We start from the raw sequence: 19,625 nt of genomic DNA, 5'->3' as shown, positions 1-19,625 counted from the left end.
AATTGTCTCTTCTGAACCATCCCAAATAATTAAGACATCGTCTATGAAACGCTGGTAATATTTTAGATGTTTGGCAAATTCTGAAACTAGGTACTAGAGTTCCAGATGGTATGAACATCACAACTGATCTGATCTACCTATACTAATTTTTTTTTTTCTTGGTGTTTTTTTTTTCTCTGCAAAGTTGCAAGCGAACTAATAACTTAAAATGTTGAATAGAAATAAATTACGATAAATACACTTGTGCTAAGTCTTCCAACAAATAGATATTGGATTTAGAAATATTAGAAAAGGAATGGAGTGAGGTGAGAGAGGACTAGAACGGTTTCATGGATGACTGCACGGAGAGGGAGGGGCGGGAGAGTATAGCAGTATGATGTGGAGCGACACGGCTAATGGAGGAGGTGCTTCTGTTAGTCTGAGGCATTATTGCATAATTTAAGTTTTGTTTATTTGTAGAGCCACGAGGTTTGTAGGCTCAAGCTATATAATATAATTATGACTTGAGAACTCTATTATTATATTTACAAACATGCAGAGAAAGAACCTGATTTATAAATCACATGTGTTTATCTGTTGTTTATTGTTATCAGTTATATGAAAAGTGAAATACTCTCTGTATCGATCCCTAATGATTTAATAAAAAAAGATCTGATTTAAAAAAGAAAAGGAATGGAGTGATATAACTAATAGAGTAGTGCTAAGCAATCACATGAGGGAAGAGTGTCCTTGAATGTTAATGATCTTTGTTTGCTTGTGATATAAAATCTGGTCACTGACAAATATGTATAGCCAAGTTTAAAGGCCCGGTCACACACAGAGATAAATCTGCGGCAGATCTGTGGTTGCAGTGAAATTGTGGACAATCAGTGTCAGGTTTGTGGCTGTGTACAAATGGAACAATATGTCCATGATTTCCCTGCAACCACAGATCTGCCAAAGATTTATCTCTGCGTGTAAAGTGGCCTTTAGAACTCCTATGTTCGAAAGGCGTAGGCTGTTCATGTTTTTAACATGTATGTTTGTTTTTAATACTATGAATTAAACTTACAAGTTTTAAGAAAATAATTTTTGGGACGAAGTTGCTGGGGTTTTTTTTCTCTCATGGATTTCTACTTTTGAACGAAAAGTTTTGCTCTCCGTGCACCGCCCTGGAACAATGATCCACGTCAAGATTGAACAGGCGAGCTGATCTGATTCTTCTTACTGCATATTGTCTACCGAGGTCTATACTAAGCCCTAATGTAACGGGAACAACAGTATTACAGTCAAGGTATTGTGGTGGGGAAGTCCGTTAACTTCAGCGAGATACCAAGGTGGCTGCGTCAACTTGATGGTGTGCACTCTACTTTAAGACAAGGGATTCTGTTCTCCTTCTGAAACTGAGGGGTCACTGGTTCCATTGGGTTGAAGCTATCTTTCTCTTTCCAGACTGCAGGTGCTTGGGGCAAGCCACTTTGGCTCAGCTATGCATCCCCTGGTTCTCTCTCATGGTCTTGCTTGTTGATCCTCTCAGAGACAGGTACTCTCTGTCTCTAGGCCACTGGTCCCAGCGATTTCTCCAGGGATGATCCACCTCCTTGCCAAGCTCTCTTGCCAACGGGCAATTTCTGGTTCCCCGTCCACTTTCCGGTTTCCTATGCTTTCGCACACTTTTTCCTCTCCCGCTCTTTGCACTTATATATTACTACCCTTGACTAAACCAACATATACAGACACTAAAGTGGTTTGGGCCAATCTAAGTGCACAGTGAGCAGAGAGGAGGACTGTAGAGACCGACCCCTACATGTACATAGGGAGAAATCTGTCACACATGCATTTTTGAACTTAGCCTCACTAAATTTGTTAAACATGATAGTAATCAAAATTAGATGTTCTCATAGTTTCTACAATAAATGGAGGTGTCTTCTATTGTTGTGAATACAGACATGTATAATCACTGGGACTTTAAAAGGTTGGACTAGACAGAGGGGTCAGATTCCATCTTACAGGTCAAGAGGCCAATATGTGAAGGTTGAAATGTTGAGGGTCTAAAGTGCAAACTGGTACCATTTTTCTCTCATTCACTTGAGTATTAATGTATTAATGATAAAACCATTCTGATACTTAAATGCTCAAAAGCTCTCCTGCGGGCTTTACACGTTACGATCTATCGTGCGATTGCACGAGAGATCGTACCCGTCCCCATCGTTTGTGCATCACGGGCAAATCGCTGCCCGTGTCGCACAAAGTCATTAAACCGCCATCACACGTATTTATCTGCTGAGCGACCTTGCTGTGGGCGGCGAACATCCTCTTCATGAAGGGGGAGGGACATTCGGCGTCACAGCGACGTCACATAGCCACCGGCCAATAGAAGCCGAGGGGCGGAGATGGGTGGGACGTAAACATCCCGCCCACCTCCTTCCTTCCGCATAGCCGTCGGGTGCCGCGGGACGCAGGTAAGCTGTGTTCATCGTCCCCGAGGTGTCACACGGAGCAATGTGTGCTACCCCGGATACGATGAACAACCAGCGCCATGTTAAATAAACAATTTTTTTAAAACTCAGCAACGAGTACACGACTTACGATTTGTGAGCGATTCTGCGTCGCTCGGAGGTGTCACAGGAGAAACATCGTGAACGATGCCGGATGTGCGTCACGAAAACCGTGACCCCGATGATGCATCGCACGATAGCACGTCTCGTGTAAAGCCCGCATTATGTACAGAGATCACCCTACATATTTTACAACCAAGTAAAAATACTCCTCAGCATTTTTGAGGAGTATTTTTAGCCAAAGAAGAGCATGAGGGTATGGTTTGGGCGTGGTTTCAAATTCAATTACTTACATGAATGATTGGGTTTGTAAAGAACATCAATATTATAAGTCACATATCACTTTACAAAGTCAGCTTTGACTCCACCATGTGATTTTCAAAAGATCAAGGATGTTGTTCTCCATAAAGTGCATAGGTCACATCTAATGCTATGTCTAGCACTTTGCTATAGGCCTAATGGTGCATTTCTGCCATTAATGCACCTTAATTAACACAGTATGACTACTTACAAGATGCTTGTTTACTATTCCGTCTACATACAAACAATCATGGTGACAGAATGATCATTAACACAATCTTTCTGTCTCCAAGCAACATTGTGTTATTTGGATCACGAGTAGTGATGTGCGAACCCTCCCATGTCCGAGTTCGGGAGACTCACCCGAACTTTTTGTAAAGTTCGAGTGCGGGTTCTGAGATAACGCGAACTTGCGTCCGAACCCCGAACTTGGACTTTACAGTTATGGGATGGGGCGGGGGCCGGGGTCTGTAAATTAAAGAATATAGTTAATAATAAACATTGTCATTATACTTACCACTCCCGCAACGCTTCCTGCAGATCCACTCAGCTGCTGTCTCCTGGCCGCTTCTGCTTCCGGGTTCGATCATTAACTTCCGGGGGTATTCACTGCACTGCTCGTCACTTGGTAGTCTTCAGCTGTTTTCGGCCATGTTCGCGGTGATGTCAGGGTTCACCTGAGTCCATGGCTTAGCCATGGATTGAACTTTGACTGTCACTATCAGCCTGCTTCCTGATTTGTATAGACGTTTGTCTGTACAGAGCGATGAGGCAGAGCTGACATTGCTCTACCTGTGGACTACGTCGGACAAAGGAATTTTTTTATAATAAAGATGGAGTCTCTAAATGTTTTTTTGTTTTATTTCTAATGAAAAAAAATTCTATGTGTTGTGTTTTTCTTTTTACTGATTACTATAAATTGATGGTGGCTATGTCTAATTTGGCGTGACACCATGAATTTCGGGTTTAGTACCAGCTGAGAATGTAAAGCTGGTATTAACCCCTTTATTACCCAGCATGCCACCGCCATCAGGGCTGCTGACGAGGCAGGTAAAGCGCCTGGAAATTGCGCTAAGAAACAATGCGAGAAGACAAACACAGGTCTGCTCACACAGACTCAGCTGATAGCTGTTAGAGACTTCACCCGAGTGCACAGCTGAGGCTTGCGTACCACTCCTTCGAGTCTCGCATCGGTATCACCCGACAAGGCGCATACTCACCTGACAGGAGTGTGGAAATACATGCAGCCGATCCGCTCCTGTAAGGAGAGTGTGCGCCGTGCCGGATGATACCGATGAAAGACTCGCACAGTGACAGTCAAAGTTCAATCGGGTCCATGGCTCATGGACTCGGGTGAACCCTGAGGTCACCGCGAACACGGCTGAAAAGAAGACGAAAACTGCCGAGTGACAATCAGTGCAGTGAATACCCACGGAAGATAATGATCATACCCGGAAGCAGAAGCAGCCAGGAGACAGCGACTGAGCGGGTCTGCAGGACATGTCGCGGGACCAGTAAGTATAATCATATTGTTTTTTACTGATGTGCTTTTTCTTTTACAGCCCCTGGACCTAAACTGGACTTGAACTGTAACATGAGCTTCTCTATGTGTTCGGTACGGACCCCAAACTTTACAGTTTGGGTTCGCCCATCACTAATCACGAGCTGCTTATGTGGTGCGCCTAAGGCTTCAAGTGCCACAGGGTGCAGTAGCACCCCTATTATGGTGTAGTACTTATCCTGGGTCCAGGGAAGGTTGGTACCGGTTTCCACTCACACAAACATAGAGTAACATTGGGTTGCCCTGCCCAATGGGATCTGGGAATGGCTGGAGCCCATTGTGGCAGAGAACGGTACCCTGGGCAGCGCCTGAATTACTTGTGAGTAAAAAGACCTGGAAGCGCATCCCTTGTCTCTGCCTCTCCTGCGGCGCCTCTCCTGCGGCGCCAACGAGGACTACCACCATCCCCGTCCTCCATCATCCTTCCTGGGGTAATCCCGCTCCGCCTATGGGGAGTGAGACCATCCCGGCTGCACCCCAACATCTGCCCCGACGAGATACCGGGCCATGTGCCACAGGTGGCGTCACGATCATCCTAAAAAGTCTTTCCTAACCGTCACTATCACCCCCATCCGCCATTCCTGCCTCCCGTCCACCCCCATCCTTCCCTTCCTGTATGCCTCGGGGGAACGGAACCAGGCCAAGCCGCCCCATGACGACGCAGAGGATCTGCACCCCCGGCCCGGCGACGAGTAGGTTAAAACACCTGCCCCGTGGGGCGCTACACTTACATGTGGTGATATGCAGCCAGTAACAAATAGTTTTAAAAAAAGATCCAATCACCCAACAAACAATTGTTTTGCTAGTTCATCAGGTAATCTCTGTCGTGCTTAGACTGGTGGATAATTGGGAATGCACATTCTTAAGAATGCTCATTCATAGACTAGCTGTTCCTCTAAATTCACCATTAGAATTGACACCACCTTGTGATGCCCAAAGAGCTATGTTGCTTTTCCATATACATTTTTCGCCTATACACTTGATAGTACGAATATAGTCAAGGACGTTATTTTAATTGGTGATAATTGACCATTCTGAATGCCACCTGATTGATATGACACTATTATATAGTGTGATACTAAAGTATATTACATGGGTCATATTTGCCTATTAAGGTCTGACCACTGTCAGGACTATTATTTCATTTAAAGAGAAATATCCAATTGTCTGTTATTTATATCATCATACTATGGTGTTCCATGGGAGAACAAATCTTCAGTATTTTTCCAATAGATATAAAGGTCTTTTCTTTTGATGTGACAGATAAACCTTACTCGATTTATGGTTACCGGATCACTGATTTTAAATGTATTGCGCCATTAATTTTATTAGTACTTAGTATAAGCTTCGTTTTGATATACTTCTCACTTTTTGCTGTTATTATTATGACTGTGAGTTGCACTGACATGTCAGAGATATTCCTCTTTCTATTGTTTCTTATTAACATTCATATAGAAAGCTAGACAAATGCTATGTAAGGTAAAGGAAAAAAGAGCTGTAACTCATGCTTGTAGCCTGCTGGAGCAAAAGGGACTGCAATCATCACTGGGATCAAATCTCTGGAGAGCAGCAAAATATACGGAGCATGAATATTCATGACACACTTTACTAGACAACGGAGGAACGTTTTGTTTTGCATTCCAGTTCCAAAATTTCAAGCTGTTGTTTTACCAGTTGGGAGGCAAACCTATCCTGATTCCTGACCCATCTTGTCCCTGAGTGCAGAATCCTCATACTTAGTAATATATATGAGACATAAAATAGCAGATGACTCTTGTACAGGCATTACTGAGACCTCTGCCTATGCCATTATGTCACTACGGTGTGCGATGGTTGGTACAAATAGCTGATTTTTTAAGTTTGACCTATTTGTATCCTATATCTTCTAAAATTGAAATAAGCTTTGCACATCTTATAATACATATCACTTGGCACATAAACAAACTCTGCATATGCAAACTGAACATTTTCCTGCTGAAGGACCGGCCGAGGCCTCTGCCGAGGCTGGTGTCACGTCTCCACCGGAGTTGTTTTCTGCTTTGATCACTAGACGCTGCCGCGTCACCACTGTGGTGGCGCTGGGTATGGGGAAGCAGTCAGTGGCTCTGTTGGGCGCAGGCTCCGCTCATCTATTAAGCTGGGTTTCACCAGGACCTGCAGTACCACTGGTTGACTGTGGTGGTGTGTGCCTTCCGGTTGGAGTAACTACCTTTCAGCTGGGGCCAATAGGAAGGCACCACACCCTTCTCATGCTTTCTCCCTTCTGCTGGCAGGTGCCAGTTATACTCCAGTAATTCCCTGCTAGTCTCTGATTCCTTGCTGTTTGTTTGTATTCCCGTGTATTAACCCTTAGCTTGATTACCTGACCACTCTTCTGCCTGCCGTTTCTGTACTTCGCTGCTAGCTCCGGTTTTGACCCTTAACTTGACATCTGACCACTCTCCTGCCTGACGATTTGTGTCCTGTTCTACATTCTGGATTTGACCCTGCCTGGTTACAATTCTTCTCAGGACTGCAGTCTTCCACGGGCAGGATCACCTGGGCCCTGTCGTAATCCCAAATCCCTGTAGAGGGGTTAAAGGGGTTAAAGGTTAAAGGCTTGTGGGGTCCAGGTTCTTGCTTTATGGGTTGTTGCCTGTATCGAACAACAAATTCCCAGCGGATCCGCTGGAAATTTGTTGTTCTATTTGTTGATTCTCTGGCTGGAGAAATCCTTGCTGGATCTGCTGCAGTTCACTCCCATTCAAGTTAATAGTTAATAGTTAATAGTGGTGAGCTGGATTTTTTTTTCTTCATTGACTCTTGGGTTGCCTCTATCCACCTGTTTCACCGATCCTGAGTCTGTGGCTCCAGGAAGGCGCCACAGCTGGGGGTTGTAGTCGTGTTGTCCCTGACCGGCTCACACCATGAAACAGGGGATCTGGGGATGTTGGTGCTGGTGTGGGACCTGCTGCCACAGGCTGTATTTCTGTTACCTTCATGGCAGCCTTCCGTCCTACCAAATAAGAGACGGACTTCAGGTTTTCATCCAACATCTGTACTTTAATGGCTTTATAAACACCTTCTTTTCCAGAGGAAAGGCACACTTTCTTCACCGGGCGCAATATACATTCCACACTATTCTCATCACCCTGGCTGTCAGAGAGTTACACTGGCCTCCTGGATTACCAGCCCTTGTCCCTGTGGATACGGCTGCTCTGGTCATGCTGATCTCCCTCTTCCCGGGGTTTCTCAGTAATCCGATATGGTGGCGGTCCCTAGGACTTAGGGGTACTTCTCACATAGCGAGATCGCTGCTCAGTCACGTTTTTTGTGATGCACCAGTGACCTCATTAGCGATCTCGCTGTGTGTGACACTGAGCAGCGATCTGGCCCCTGCTGTGAAATCACTGCTCGTTACACACTGCTCTGGTTCATTTTTTGGATCTTGCTCTCCCGCTGTGAAGCACACATCACTGTGTTTGACAGCGAGAGAGCAACGATCTGAATGCGCAGGGAGCAGGGAGCCGGGCGTCTGGCAGCCTGCGGTAAGCTGTAAACAAGGTAAATATCGGGTAACCAAGCAAAGTGCTTTGCTTGGTTACCCGATATTTACCTTGGTTACTGGCGTACGCCGCTCTCAGGCTGCCAGTGTCGGCTCCCTGCTCCCTGCACACGTAGCGAGAGTACACATCGGGTAAATAAGCAAAGCGGTTTGCTTATTAACCCGATGTGTACTCTGGCTACGAGTGCAGGGAGCCAGCGCTAAGCGGTGTGCGTTGGTAAAACAAGGTAAATATCGGGTAACCAAGCGCTTGGTTACCCGATATTTACCTTAGTTACCAAGCGCAGCATCGCTCCCACGCGTCGCTGGGGGCTGGTCACTAGTTGCTGGTGAGATCTGCCTGATTGACAGCTCACCAGCGACCATGTAGCGACCCACCAGCGATCCTGACCAGGTCAGGTCGCTGGTGGGATCGCTGGAGCGTCGCTAAAGTGTGACGGTACCCTTAGTCCCTCGCCTGCTGCATTCGTGTCTTTATCCACCAGTTTTCAAGCCACAGGGCGGCCTTCTACACATCAGGATCCAATTAGCCTCCACTCCAATCTCTCTGCAGCCTTTCCCTCTGCCTTGTCTTCTTCACTATTTTCCTGAAAAACTACTTCCTTCCCTTTTCTCATTTCTGCCCCTCCCCTATTTCCTCTAAACTCATCCCTTCCCCCTTGCACTCAACTATGGGGACACTGCCCTCTATAGGGGAACTATGGAACTCCAACCCCAACCTACCTTTCTAGTAACATGAAGCCAGGTCGTTGGGAGGTTTTGGGGCTACTGCCACCCCCTTACACTGCAGCCATCACTAGGAGGAGCTCAATAACTTCACTAAATTTGTCCTTGTACAGAGTCCTCAAAGAATAAAGGGGTTTATTTTGGCTGAATTGAAAAGTCTGCAATCACTCAATGTGGCGACTAGTCTCATCCCACGTCTCTCAATTCTCTTTCATTTAGAGAAGCTGGGTGAGTCTAGTCTAGATGGCATATGACAAATCACATACATGTGGTCACATGACCTTCCACTCACATAGGATTCATGACAGTGTGTGCAATGCATACCCAAAGTCGGTGACAGGAGGGACAAATTCTCAATTGCTCAGGACCCCCCTCAGTGCCGCTCAGTGTTTACAGCAGAAACAGCATGGATAATAGCAGTTTGCAATATCAATTTAGTTTCCAATATTGAGAGTGTAGCAGGATTTTTCGAGACATCATGGTCAGGTGACAGTTATATCACCAAAGATGCTGTACCTTGCAGGAGTCTTGAACTGAATAGGAGACAGACTAGACTGTATAGTGTGTGTGAATGTATGTGTGTATGTGTGTGTGTAGTACTCTGTGTATATGTATAAATCTGTTTGTATGTGTTCTGTGTTATTCTGTGTAAGGATCTGTCTGTACGTATATGCTCTGTGTATACATGTGTATGTATGTATGTATGTATGTATGTATGTGCTCTGTTTATAATATATGTCTATGTATGTGCTCTGTGTATACATGTAAGTCTCTATATATGTGTGCACTGTGTATACATGTATGACTGTGTATGTGCCCTGTGTATATGTGTGCATGCATGCATGTGCTTCGTGTATACGTGTCTGTGCTCTGTGTATTGCCGTGAGTGTATGCTATGTGTATATATATATACATATATACATGTGTGTCTGTATGTATGAGCTCTAAGTATACATGTGTATCTGTCTATGTGCTCTACCTACGTATATACATGTGTGTATATATGTGCTCTATGTATATACATATATTTGTATTACAGATAAGCGGATCAGGTAAAATTTGAGTTTGTCTGTTTGCATAAATTTTCAGAAAAGTTATTCTCCATGAAGTAAACATTATGTGTAAAAAATAGAAGAAACCATATACTCATTTTAAAGTTCATCTCTCCGGACCATCTGCTTCTAAACGCCACCCATCTAGCCCTCATTACACCTTCAGATTGCTGCCACTCCTGTTAGGCCCAGACCTCCGTGTTTAATTACACCAATGGGTTGGGGAGGGGGAAGGTTTTTCGCATATGCCCGCAAAGGTCATGATGTCACGATGCTGTGACCTTTCACATTGTGAGCTTTGTAAGTGTGTAGATATGTGCTCTGCGTGTACAAGTGCTCCGGACACATAGTGAGGTGAACTACAAAAGTTACAGTCCATCCTGATTAGGTACACTTTGTTACGGTAGGATGGCTTTTATCATCTTTTGATCAAAACAATGTCAGCTAAGTACCATATGTTATTTCAATGTGATATTACTATTTTTGTATTTACTTACTCCAGGACATTTGTTCATTTTGTTTTTACCCTAACTTTTGTATGTTATATACCAACACGTGTTCCGACTCATTTCTTTGGTTTTGCTTAAGTAGAAAAACCTGACTTTTCATTTTTAGCCTAAGCCAGATACATCAGTGTTAAAATCGTTCAATGAACAAACACTTAAAGGGGTTTCCTGGGATTTTTCAAAATTGCGCTAAGAACTCAAAATGTGAAATAAAAGAACAATAAAAATTACTTACTGCCTAAATTTCTCACCGCTCCAGCGCTGCTTCTCCAATTGTCCCCGCAAGTGACGGAAGAAATGATTTACAGACGTAGAGAAAAGCTGTAGACTGTTTAGAATATTCTACAGGAGAATACTTTAGTGAATATTTTCCCTAATTTGGTTGAAATGATTGTTTCTAATATTACAGATTTATTTTAGCTTCTTGTTGCTATGACATTATTGATTTATGTCTACTTCACAAGATTAGAAATCAGATTCGATTTCAGGCAAACAGCATTGCTATTCTCACAGAGGGTATGGGATTACCTTGGCATAGACGCAGCTGTCTGATAACCTCATATAGGGGCAGTATTTATCACACAGTGGACACATGGTTACATTTGCGGCTTGGCAGATTTCTTTGCTATAAAACACAAGAGTGAGACACAGATTGGCCGAGATGTATTTCTCCCATTAGACTGAAGCAATTATGGCCTTAAAATGCTCGGCCTGTAAGTATTTGAGGTCGCGCTGCACAGCAATGTCAAAGTGATCCCCGCAGTATAAAGTCAAATGAGCTAATTGGTGTAAAATGATTGTCCTACATCTCCTCATTCAGCGTGAAGTAATGTAAAAAGAAAAACACTGTGATTCTGAAAGACATTCTTCTACTTCTAGAAGGTAAAGAGAAAAGAATGGAGATTGTGACTGCCCAGCTGGTAAATAGAGCATACTAAAGGATCCCTTGTAACAGGTTCACGGGTCATTTATGTCTTTATTACTTCTAAACCCTGAGATAAAACAAGTGTTTTATAAGATCACCAACATTGAACATGTAGTATAACTCAAAGAGGACCTTGAACCAAAATGTTCATATTTAAATGGACACATAATGTAATAGTAAAGTTGAACTTGGCACTCAAATCAGGTGTAAAAGTAAAATATATTGTGGGTAAATCAAACAAACACAAACGTTTTGGTCCAATTAATAGACCTTCATCAGTGTGCGAAAGGTAAGGTTTAGAATTGCCCCAGGGAGAGAGCGTTGAAGAATGCAGATGACAGCGCTCACTCTCCCTGGGGCAGTTGTAGACCTTACGCTGGTTTCACATCAGCGTTTTCCTGCCGCACTCACAGATACGGCACAAGGGCAGTACAGTACAATACAGTTCACTGGCAAGCTCCAGGCACATGCGGTCATGTGACCGGAGCATGTGACAGCATGTGACCGGGGCTTGCAGCACTGTCTGTGACCTGTATTGTACTGTACTGCCCTTATGCCGGATCCGGCAGTGCGGCTGATGTATTTGTGCCCTTACCTTTAACACACTGACGAAGGCTCACTATTTGGACAGAAACGCCTATTTTGTTTGGTTTGGATTACCCCCAATAAATTCTACTTTTACACCTGATTTGAGTGCCAATTTCTACTTTACTGTTCCATGGGACGGGATCCTACTTGCGCACCACTACCCAAAAATGCCGTAATTTATATACCTTATATAATGTAAGAGAGCCCACAGAGTAGAATACATTTTTTTAATTTTTTTTTATTTTTTTTTAATTTTATTTGTGTGCGTGGTGTTGAAAGTGAGAAGAGCCAGTTATATTGTCTCCATTAACCTCTTATCGACTTAGGATGTACCACTATGTCCTATGTTTGCTCCCTGACTTTGATGAAGGCTCACACGTTGAGCCAGCATATTTTCCTGCACATGTCCGCTAATCTGATCAGTGGACATGTGCCTCTAATAGGTGTGGGTCATTTGGAGATCCATCTGCAGCTGTTAATCAGTTTAATCCCGCTATCAACCTCTGACAGCAGTATTTAATGCGCGCTGGCCTGTCATTCCCCGCCCCCATTGGCACCCCGTGACGTGATCGCGGGGTGTCAATGGGCTGTCATGACCGTGGGGGTCAGCTGATGACCCCTGTGACTGTGATAACAAACTTCCTGTGGACGCCGGCAACGTGCCAGCATTAATGATGAGCGAGTTTTGAAATACTCGGATTCGTGATAATCGTAATGAGTACTGTCTAATACTCGCGTATGCATTCCGGTTAGTGTGTGCATGCAAGTCAATGGTGAAACACTCGCAAAGTAACAAGTAACCCGAATGATGTACTATTCTCTACTGGTAAGTACGGCATTCGGTTTACTCATTACATTGTGAGTTTTTCCCGATTGACTTGCATTGCACACACTATTCATCATTAGCCAGCGTTCATAGGAAGTCAGTATTTAAGCTGTACAGAGTAGTACTGATGCACCGCTCTGTATAGCACAAGCGATCGGATGATGCCAGCTTCAAGTCCTCTAAGGAGACTAATAAATGCAGTAAAAAGTGGGAAAAAAAAGATTTAAAGATTTAAAAAATATGAAACAAATCACAAAAGTTCAAATCACCTCCCTTTTGACACATTGAAAATAAAATAATTTAAAAAAGTAACAATAAACACTTATTTGGTATCACCAAGTTCAGAAATGCCTGATCTATCTAAATATAAAATCAATTAATCTGATCAGTAAAGGGCGTAATGAGAATAAAAATAAAAAATGCCAGAATAATGTTTTTCGGTTGCCGCAACATTATGTTAAAATACATTAAATGTGATCAAACCATCACATCTACCCAAAAATGGTATCATTAAATGTGTAAACATTAGTCATCATACAGCCCCAGCCCCAGATCCCAACAAATGAGAACTTTACGGGTCTTCGTAATGGCTCTAAAGGCACTTTTTTTTTACAAAATTTAGAATTTTTTTTCAATACTTAAATAAAAAAACCTATATATGTCTGGTATCAACAAACTCATACTGATTTAGGGAATGATACTGCTAGGTCACTTTTACCATATAGTCAACATGGTAAATAAACGCCCCAAAAACATTGTGGAAAATTGAACTTTTTTTGCTATTTCACTGCACTTCGATTTTTTTTCCCCATTTTCCAGTACACTATGTGGCAGAATGAATGGTGTCATTTAAAAGTACAACTCGTCCTGCAAAAAACAATCCCACATATTGACGGAAAAACAAAAAAGTTGTGGCTCTTGGATGAAGGGGAGGAAAAAAACGAAAGAGCAAAAACAGAAAATGTCTGCATCATGAAAGGGTTAAAGAGAGAGTACTCCAATAATAGTGAGAGGCGTAGTGCCCCATGAGATGAGACAGAAAAGCACCATGGGCAGGAAACCTATAATGCCAAAATAACCCACATGAAGATATAGCCTCAGTGTTTGAGTAGACTCAATGTAAAATCAATCTTTGTTCTTAAAATACTAAGAAATTAATCTTTCAGATGTTATCTAAAAAGAATTACCTGACTTGGCAGCTATCCAATGTAAACATTCCATATAAGAATACAAATAGTCCAATGAATGCCGCTGGGAATAGCATTCCAGTATACCAACCCAGCCATGCAAAATACAGACCAATCTTCTCTCCAAAATACCTCCTGGAAGAAAACCAATATAAGAAACAAAGGTTTAATTTCTTATAATACATTAGAATTCCTTAAAAGAAACACAATCTAAAAAAACCCCACAAGACCCCCTGCAAGTCTGTCTCCTGGTTATTTAACAATAACACTAAAAGAAAAATACCTAGAAATATAGTGCCTTGAAAATGTATTCATACCCCATGAACGTTTACACATTTTTTCATATTACAGCCATAATTTTAAATTTATTTTATTAGGATTTTATGTAATATAACAAAACAAAGTAGTAAGTATTTGTGAAGTGCAAAGGAAATGATACATGGTATTCTAAATATTTTACAAATATAAATGTGAAAATTGTGAAATGTATTTGTATTAAGCCTCCTGTAAGTTTAATACCCCTAAATAAAATCCTGAGTCACCAATTGCCTCCAGACGTTATCAGGACCGAAACAGAAGTGAGGTTAAACCCACAAATATAGACAGACAGGGAAAACAAAAACTGTGCCACACAGCAGGCACTCACAGAGGTATAAGACAATAAGGCCCATTTCACACATCCAGTATTTTACCGGATTGCCGGATCCGGCACACTCCAGTACAGTGTAAATACTGTACAATGGCATCGCGGCAAGCTCCGGTCACATGCTCCGGTCAAATGACAGCATGTGACCGGAGGTTGCCGTAATGCCATTGTACTGTATTACACTGTACTGGAGTCTACCTGATCTGGCAACCCGGCGAAATGCCGGATGTGTGAAACAGGCCTAGAGGAAAACACGAGCAAAGAGGAAACAACAAGATGACGAGTAAACTCCACAACCACTCCAGGCAAAACACACAGACCAACACCATATAGCTGGCATGGGAAGACAATTTCATCCAGCTTAAGTATGAGATAAGCAGAGGTGATTCGCTTCCTCACAACATGTGATTAAAGGAGACTAAAGGCCCAGTCACACACAACGATCCCGAAAACGATGCGACCTGATAGGGATCGCAGGTAAGTCGCTGGGAGGTCGCAGGTGAGATGTCACACAGTCAGACCTTACCAACGATGCAGGAACAATACAGGTCGCAGTAGCGACCTGTATAACGATCTCAGCAGTCACTGTGATCCTGTCACACATTGTCAAACACAGCGATGTGTCCTGCCCAGCAGGACATCGACTTTGAAGAAAATGGCCTGGACCATTCTGCAACGATTAGCGATCACACAGCAGGGGCCTGATCGCTGGTAAGTGTCACACATAGTGAGATCGCTAATGGGATCGCTACTGCGTCACCAAACGGTGACTCAGCTGCGATCTCGCTAGCGATCTCGTTATGTGTGACAGTACCTTAACAAGCAGGTTTGCAGAGGATTAACTCTTGCGAGCCTGATTATGACTGAGTACACAGTAGGTAGACGCCCCTGTCTGCCTGTGTTGATCAGAGACACCAGACAAACCAACAGGCAGAATGCTAGAATTTGCAGTGTGAACAGAGTCATCACCGCCATGACAGTTGGCAAAGTTCATGCCAAACTTTGTGTGACAGCTGTCAATCAGGCTTGGTGGGCAGAGATTCTGCAGCAGCAAAGACAAGGGGCACTTATCAATCAGGATAGTGGATAGAGCCTTCTATTTCTATAGAAGACACCAATTAAAGAGATGGTCCACTACACAGCATAGTGGCCACGCATTGATGTAAAGCTCATAAAGAAGGCTTTTAGTCAATTGTGCCTCTGAGCAGCACTATTGCGGTCTGCTCATCCTAATCTTTAATGACAGATAACCTGCTAATTTTTTTGACTGCTGTCGTTGGTTTTTCGCATGTAGAGTAGACAGTTGATACAAATATGCTACTTCACTAAAGGTTTCTGCTAAAATCTCCAGTTAAGTTTTACAACTTTACTCTTCGATTGTTTTTATTTGCCTCATTATTTCTTCACTCTGGCAGGTAGTCACTGAGAAATTTATATGCTCCAGACACATAACAGCTTAAAACCAGAGTGACAGAATAGCTTGTCAGGTAACATCACAATTAAAGTGAAAAGTAAAGAAAAATGGATATAAACACCAGCTGCCATAGAATAAGACACTTAGATTTACCGTACAAGATCCAGAGGCTGGTATTTGTACCATACCCCCCAGGAAGCCCAGCACTCAAAAAGGAGATGTCTGTGATTTTCTGCTCCGTGGGTCTTTATTGAATTTTTGCTTCTGTAACCTCCCTGTAATACAAATGTGACAAAAACACAAGTTACAAGAATGTAATAGTGAGAGCTGTGTACAATGAAAGCTGGTCCTATCCAGTATGGTATCCTCATTGTATATGAAAACAGTATAAATGCATTATACATAGAGTATATGGTCATTTAATATTACCAAAAATCTCACAATTTAATTAATTTAATTTATATTGCAGGATAACCATATTATTTTGTCATGACATGTTATAGTAAGATTATACCTCGTGTAGGGGGAATGCAGCTTCATAAGTGCAATTAGAAAGTAAGCGATTCAGACCTGAGAAAAGAAAAAAATGAAATTTTAGTAGAAAATGCAATTTTGCAATGAAGAACTAGTTTGTTACCTTTTTGAAAACTCTTCAGTATAAGACCAGAGCCATATGAAGGTGCAGCATGGCCCCGTAGCCTGCTAGATAGTATGTGACATTTTAGAGCCCTCCACAACTATGTCTATACACCATACTTGCGTATTGGACATTGGCCAGTGGGTAAATGATGCCATCAGTTGAGAAGCTGAAGTGTGGTTCTGAGTTTAGTTTCCACAATTTAGTCTTTGCCATGTGATTTCAAAGTTAATTTCAGTATAATAAATTCTAAATAACTAAATCGAATGGCTCATGATTTCTTAACCGAAATCCTAGGTCGGCAAGATCTGTTTAGTCAAACAGAAATACTTATTGATTGTCCTGACCACAAATCATGCTGCATCAACACTACTTTATCAAGCTCAACAGCTTAACTATCATTATAAAATCAAGATGCATGAAAGAAGAGACCATTATAATCACTTGTGCGGTGCAGAAGGACAAATGAAACATTTGCTGAAATGAGATCACAAAACTGGGAAAGTCACCTCTCTCCCATAAGAAGAAGTAAAAGACCCAGCAAAAAGTGATAAACTTTTAATTGTAGGCACTTTTCAGAGAGGATCTTTCACTAGTTATAACATGTTAAACTGGCCATATGATGGAATAGTGGTTACAAACTTGTTTTGTAATATATACGCTGTTGCAGAGATATTCATTTGTAAAGATTATGTTAGAATTTACTGTATGTTATAGTTCAACTGAGCAATACTAAAAATATGTCTCTGGGATTTCTTCTCCTGCATGTGGTTAACAAATAACATGGAAACAGCATCATGCAGGGGAAAAACAAATATGCCATTCTCACTGATCTCAGCTACTGTGTAGAGAAACAGCAGAGCTTAGTTATGTATCATTATAAACACTTCCAGATCTCATCCTACTGCAGTCAGTGTGGAGGGAGGTGTTAAAAAGAAACCACCGTGAGATGATTGTCTCTGGAGGTGTGTAATTCTACCACTGCATGAGGTTGACAAATTTAGAGTAGTGCCCAATTGAACTGTAATATAATTTATAACCTAAACTTTACAAGGTAATATCTCTGTAGTGTAGAGTAAAAATTAAAAAAATGAATGACATTTTATTCAGTTCTGCAGTCATTATTCCATTCCATGATGTAGCCAGTTTAACGTACTATAACTTGTTAAAGGTCTTCTGTACAGGTCAGGTCAAATATAAGGTGAAAACAAGTTCATGATCCACCTAGCCACAGATAACATGTAACTTATTGATCATTGGTATATGACTGCTGGAATCCCACCCACCTTCGGAAGAAGGAATTTTTATCCCCATTGGAGTGAAAGTGAACCGCACACGCCTGACCACCACTACATTTTTTCTCTATGGGCTGCTGGAAAAAGTCGTAGGCAGTGCTTGGAAACCCGATAGGTAAGCAGTCAAATCAAACGTGTCCACTGCCATTGCATTCTAACGGGAATAAAAGTGCCCCGGTCTACTGATCACTATGAGTTGCAGAGGTCAGACACCCTCTGATTAATAAGTTATCATCTATCAATTGGAAAGATGATGAGTAGTTATCTATTCTTCACTGAATTGCAGTCTACTTTCAAAATGTAGCCACCGCTGCTGGATGTTGCCAGGTATTGCAGCACAGCTCCAGCTCTTTTGGATAGAAGCTGGCACTTTGAATAGAGCTATTGTGTTCAAAGTGTTTATATTTAGCCCATACTGGAGCAAACAACCCCAGCTGATTGGTGGGGCTAACTCCCATCAATCTGCTAATGATGACCTCTCTTATAGTTAGGTTATCCATACTGTATGCACAGATGATATTTTACTAACATAGCCAAAAAATAGGACATCATTGATACTTAAGCTTCTTTTTTCAACTTTCCAATTTATGTCATCAACATAAAGCCATGACACCAGGTTTACAATTTTACAGAAAAAGAAACCACATGTGTCATGCTGTACTAGTGGGGGCACTGAGAAACATTGACGAAGCTGTTTCTAGATGCAGTTAGCAGACTACCCACTAGAGGGCGCAAAAACAATAGAATAGTCAGCAGGCCGAGTCAGTACCAAGATGTCAAGTCAAAACCAGGAGAGAAGCAAATCATGGTTAGGTGCTAGCCAGAGGTCAGGAATTAAGAAGTAACGCCAATGTCAGAAGGGAGAAGCGGAGCCAAAGTCAAGTACAACAAAGCAAGGTTAGAGGCCAGGAGATTAGAGCTAAAAAGGGACGGGAAAGTCATGGGACGGTACCATGAAGTTAGGAGGAGCTGAGCAGACAGACGGTACAGGGAGATGCAGGAATAGGAGAGACACAGGACAGGACTGGAAAGTCAGGAGAGCTGAACAGATAGATGGTACAGGGAGGGCTCAGATCAGGACAGCAGCTATAAGGTAGGACGGATCAGGGAACATTCTCGGGAGCCAGACTCACGTGCTGCAGAGCAGGAACTACTAGTGGTGGTGTTCCAGTAACAGGAGCACAAAGATATAGTGGCCTGATCACCGAGGCGAGGCAGATTGGAATAAGCCCTTCCCATGACCTCTAACCTAGGTGACAGATACATGCAATGGCTCAGCGGTGTCTGAGCCTGGCATCGATCATAACAACATGATTAGGATTACATTGCTCATGTATGTCAGCAGCCAACTCAATTAAGTTTGTCACGTTCCTGAAAACATCCCTGAACTATTTTTGCAGTGTGTCAGGCAGCATCATCTTGTTGAAAGAAGCCTTTGCCGATATGGAACACATTGAGATGAAGGGTTATACTTAGTCTGGACCAGAATAGGATATGAAAGAAAGACAAGCTTAAAATATAACTTTTACTGTGTATGCGGATAAAAGGTGAATAGTAGCTCACCAATTTAAAACCAGGGTAGCAAAGATCCAACCATGTGGACCAACAATGGGCTGAAACAATATAGGCCCAAATACGGACTGCCTCAGTAGGTGTACAGCAGTGGGAGATAAATCACACAGTACATATATAATAATAGCCCTAACTGAGGCACAAAAGCACACAGTATAATAAATTCGTTTCACAACCCCATTCAGGGGAGAGTACAAACTTGTGTGTCACAGGCAGACCCTCCGGTAACCATGGGAACCGTAACAAATAATAAACCCCACACAAAGTGGGAACGGTCTTACCAGGTCCGAAGATCATACACGGGCATTG

The 19,625-nt window shown here is 42.5% G+C and overlaps 1 protein-coding gene across 3 annotated transcripts in view; it reads right to left on the bottom strand.

The window, feature by feature from the left end:
• ANO4 (anoctamin 4) overlaps window positions 1-19,625 on the bottom strand; it is a 481,162-nt gene that overhangs the window by 66,637 nt on the left and 394,900 nt on the right. For all 3 annotated transcript variants that reach the window (XM_075344688.1, XM_075344690.1, XM_075344689.1), the window contains 4 exons: window positions 16,327-16,382; window positions 15,966-16,087; window positions 13,753-13,887; window positions 10,755-10,851 (listed from right to left, as the gene is read on the bottom strand). In XM_075344688.1, coding sequence (XP_075200803.1) covers window positions 10,755-10,851; window positions 13,753-13,887; window positions 15,966-16,087; window positions 16,327-16,382 — 410 coding nt within the window. The remainder of the gene's footprint in view (window positions 1-10,754; window positions 10,852-13,752; window positions 13,888-15,965; window positions 16,088-16,326; window positions 16,383-19,625) is intronic.

This window comes from Anomaloglossus baeobatrachus, chromosome 4, assembly GCF_048569485.1.
Source record: "Anomaloglossus baeobatrachus isolate aAnoBae1 chromosome 4, aAnoBae1.hap1, whole genome shotgun sequence".
Lineage (NCBI taxonomy): Eukaryota > Metazoa > Chordata > Amphibia > Anura > Aromobatidae > Anomaloglossus > Anomaloglossus baeobatrachus.
Note: the sequence above shows the minus strand (reverse complement) of the source record. Positions and strands in the feature narration are given on the sequence as shown.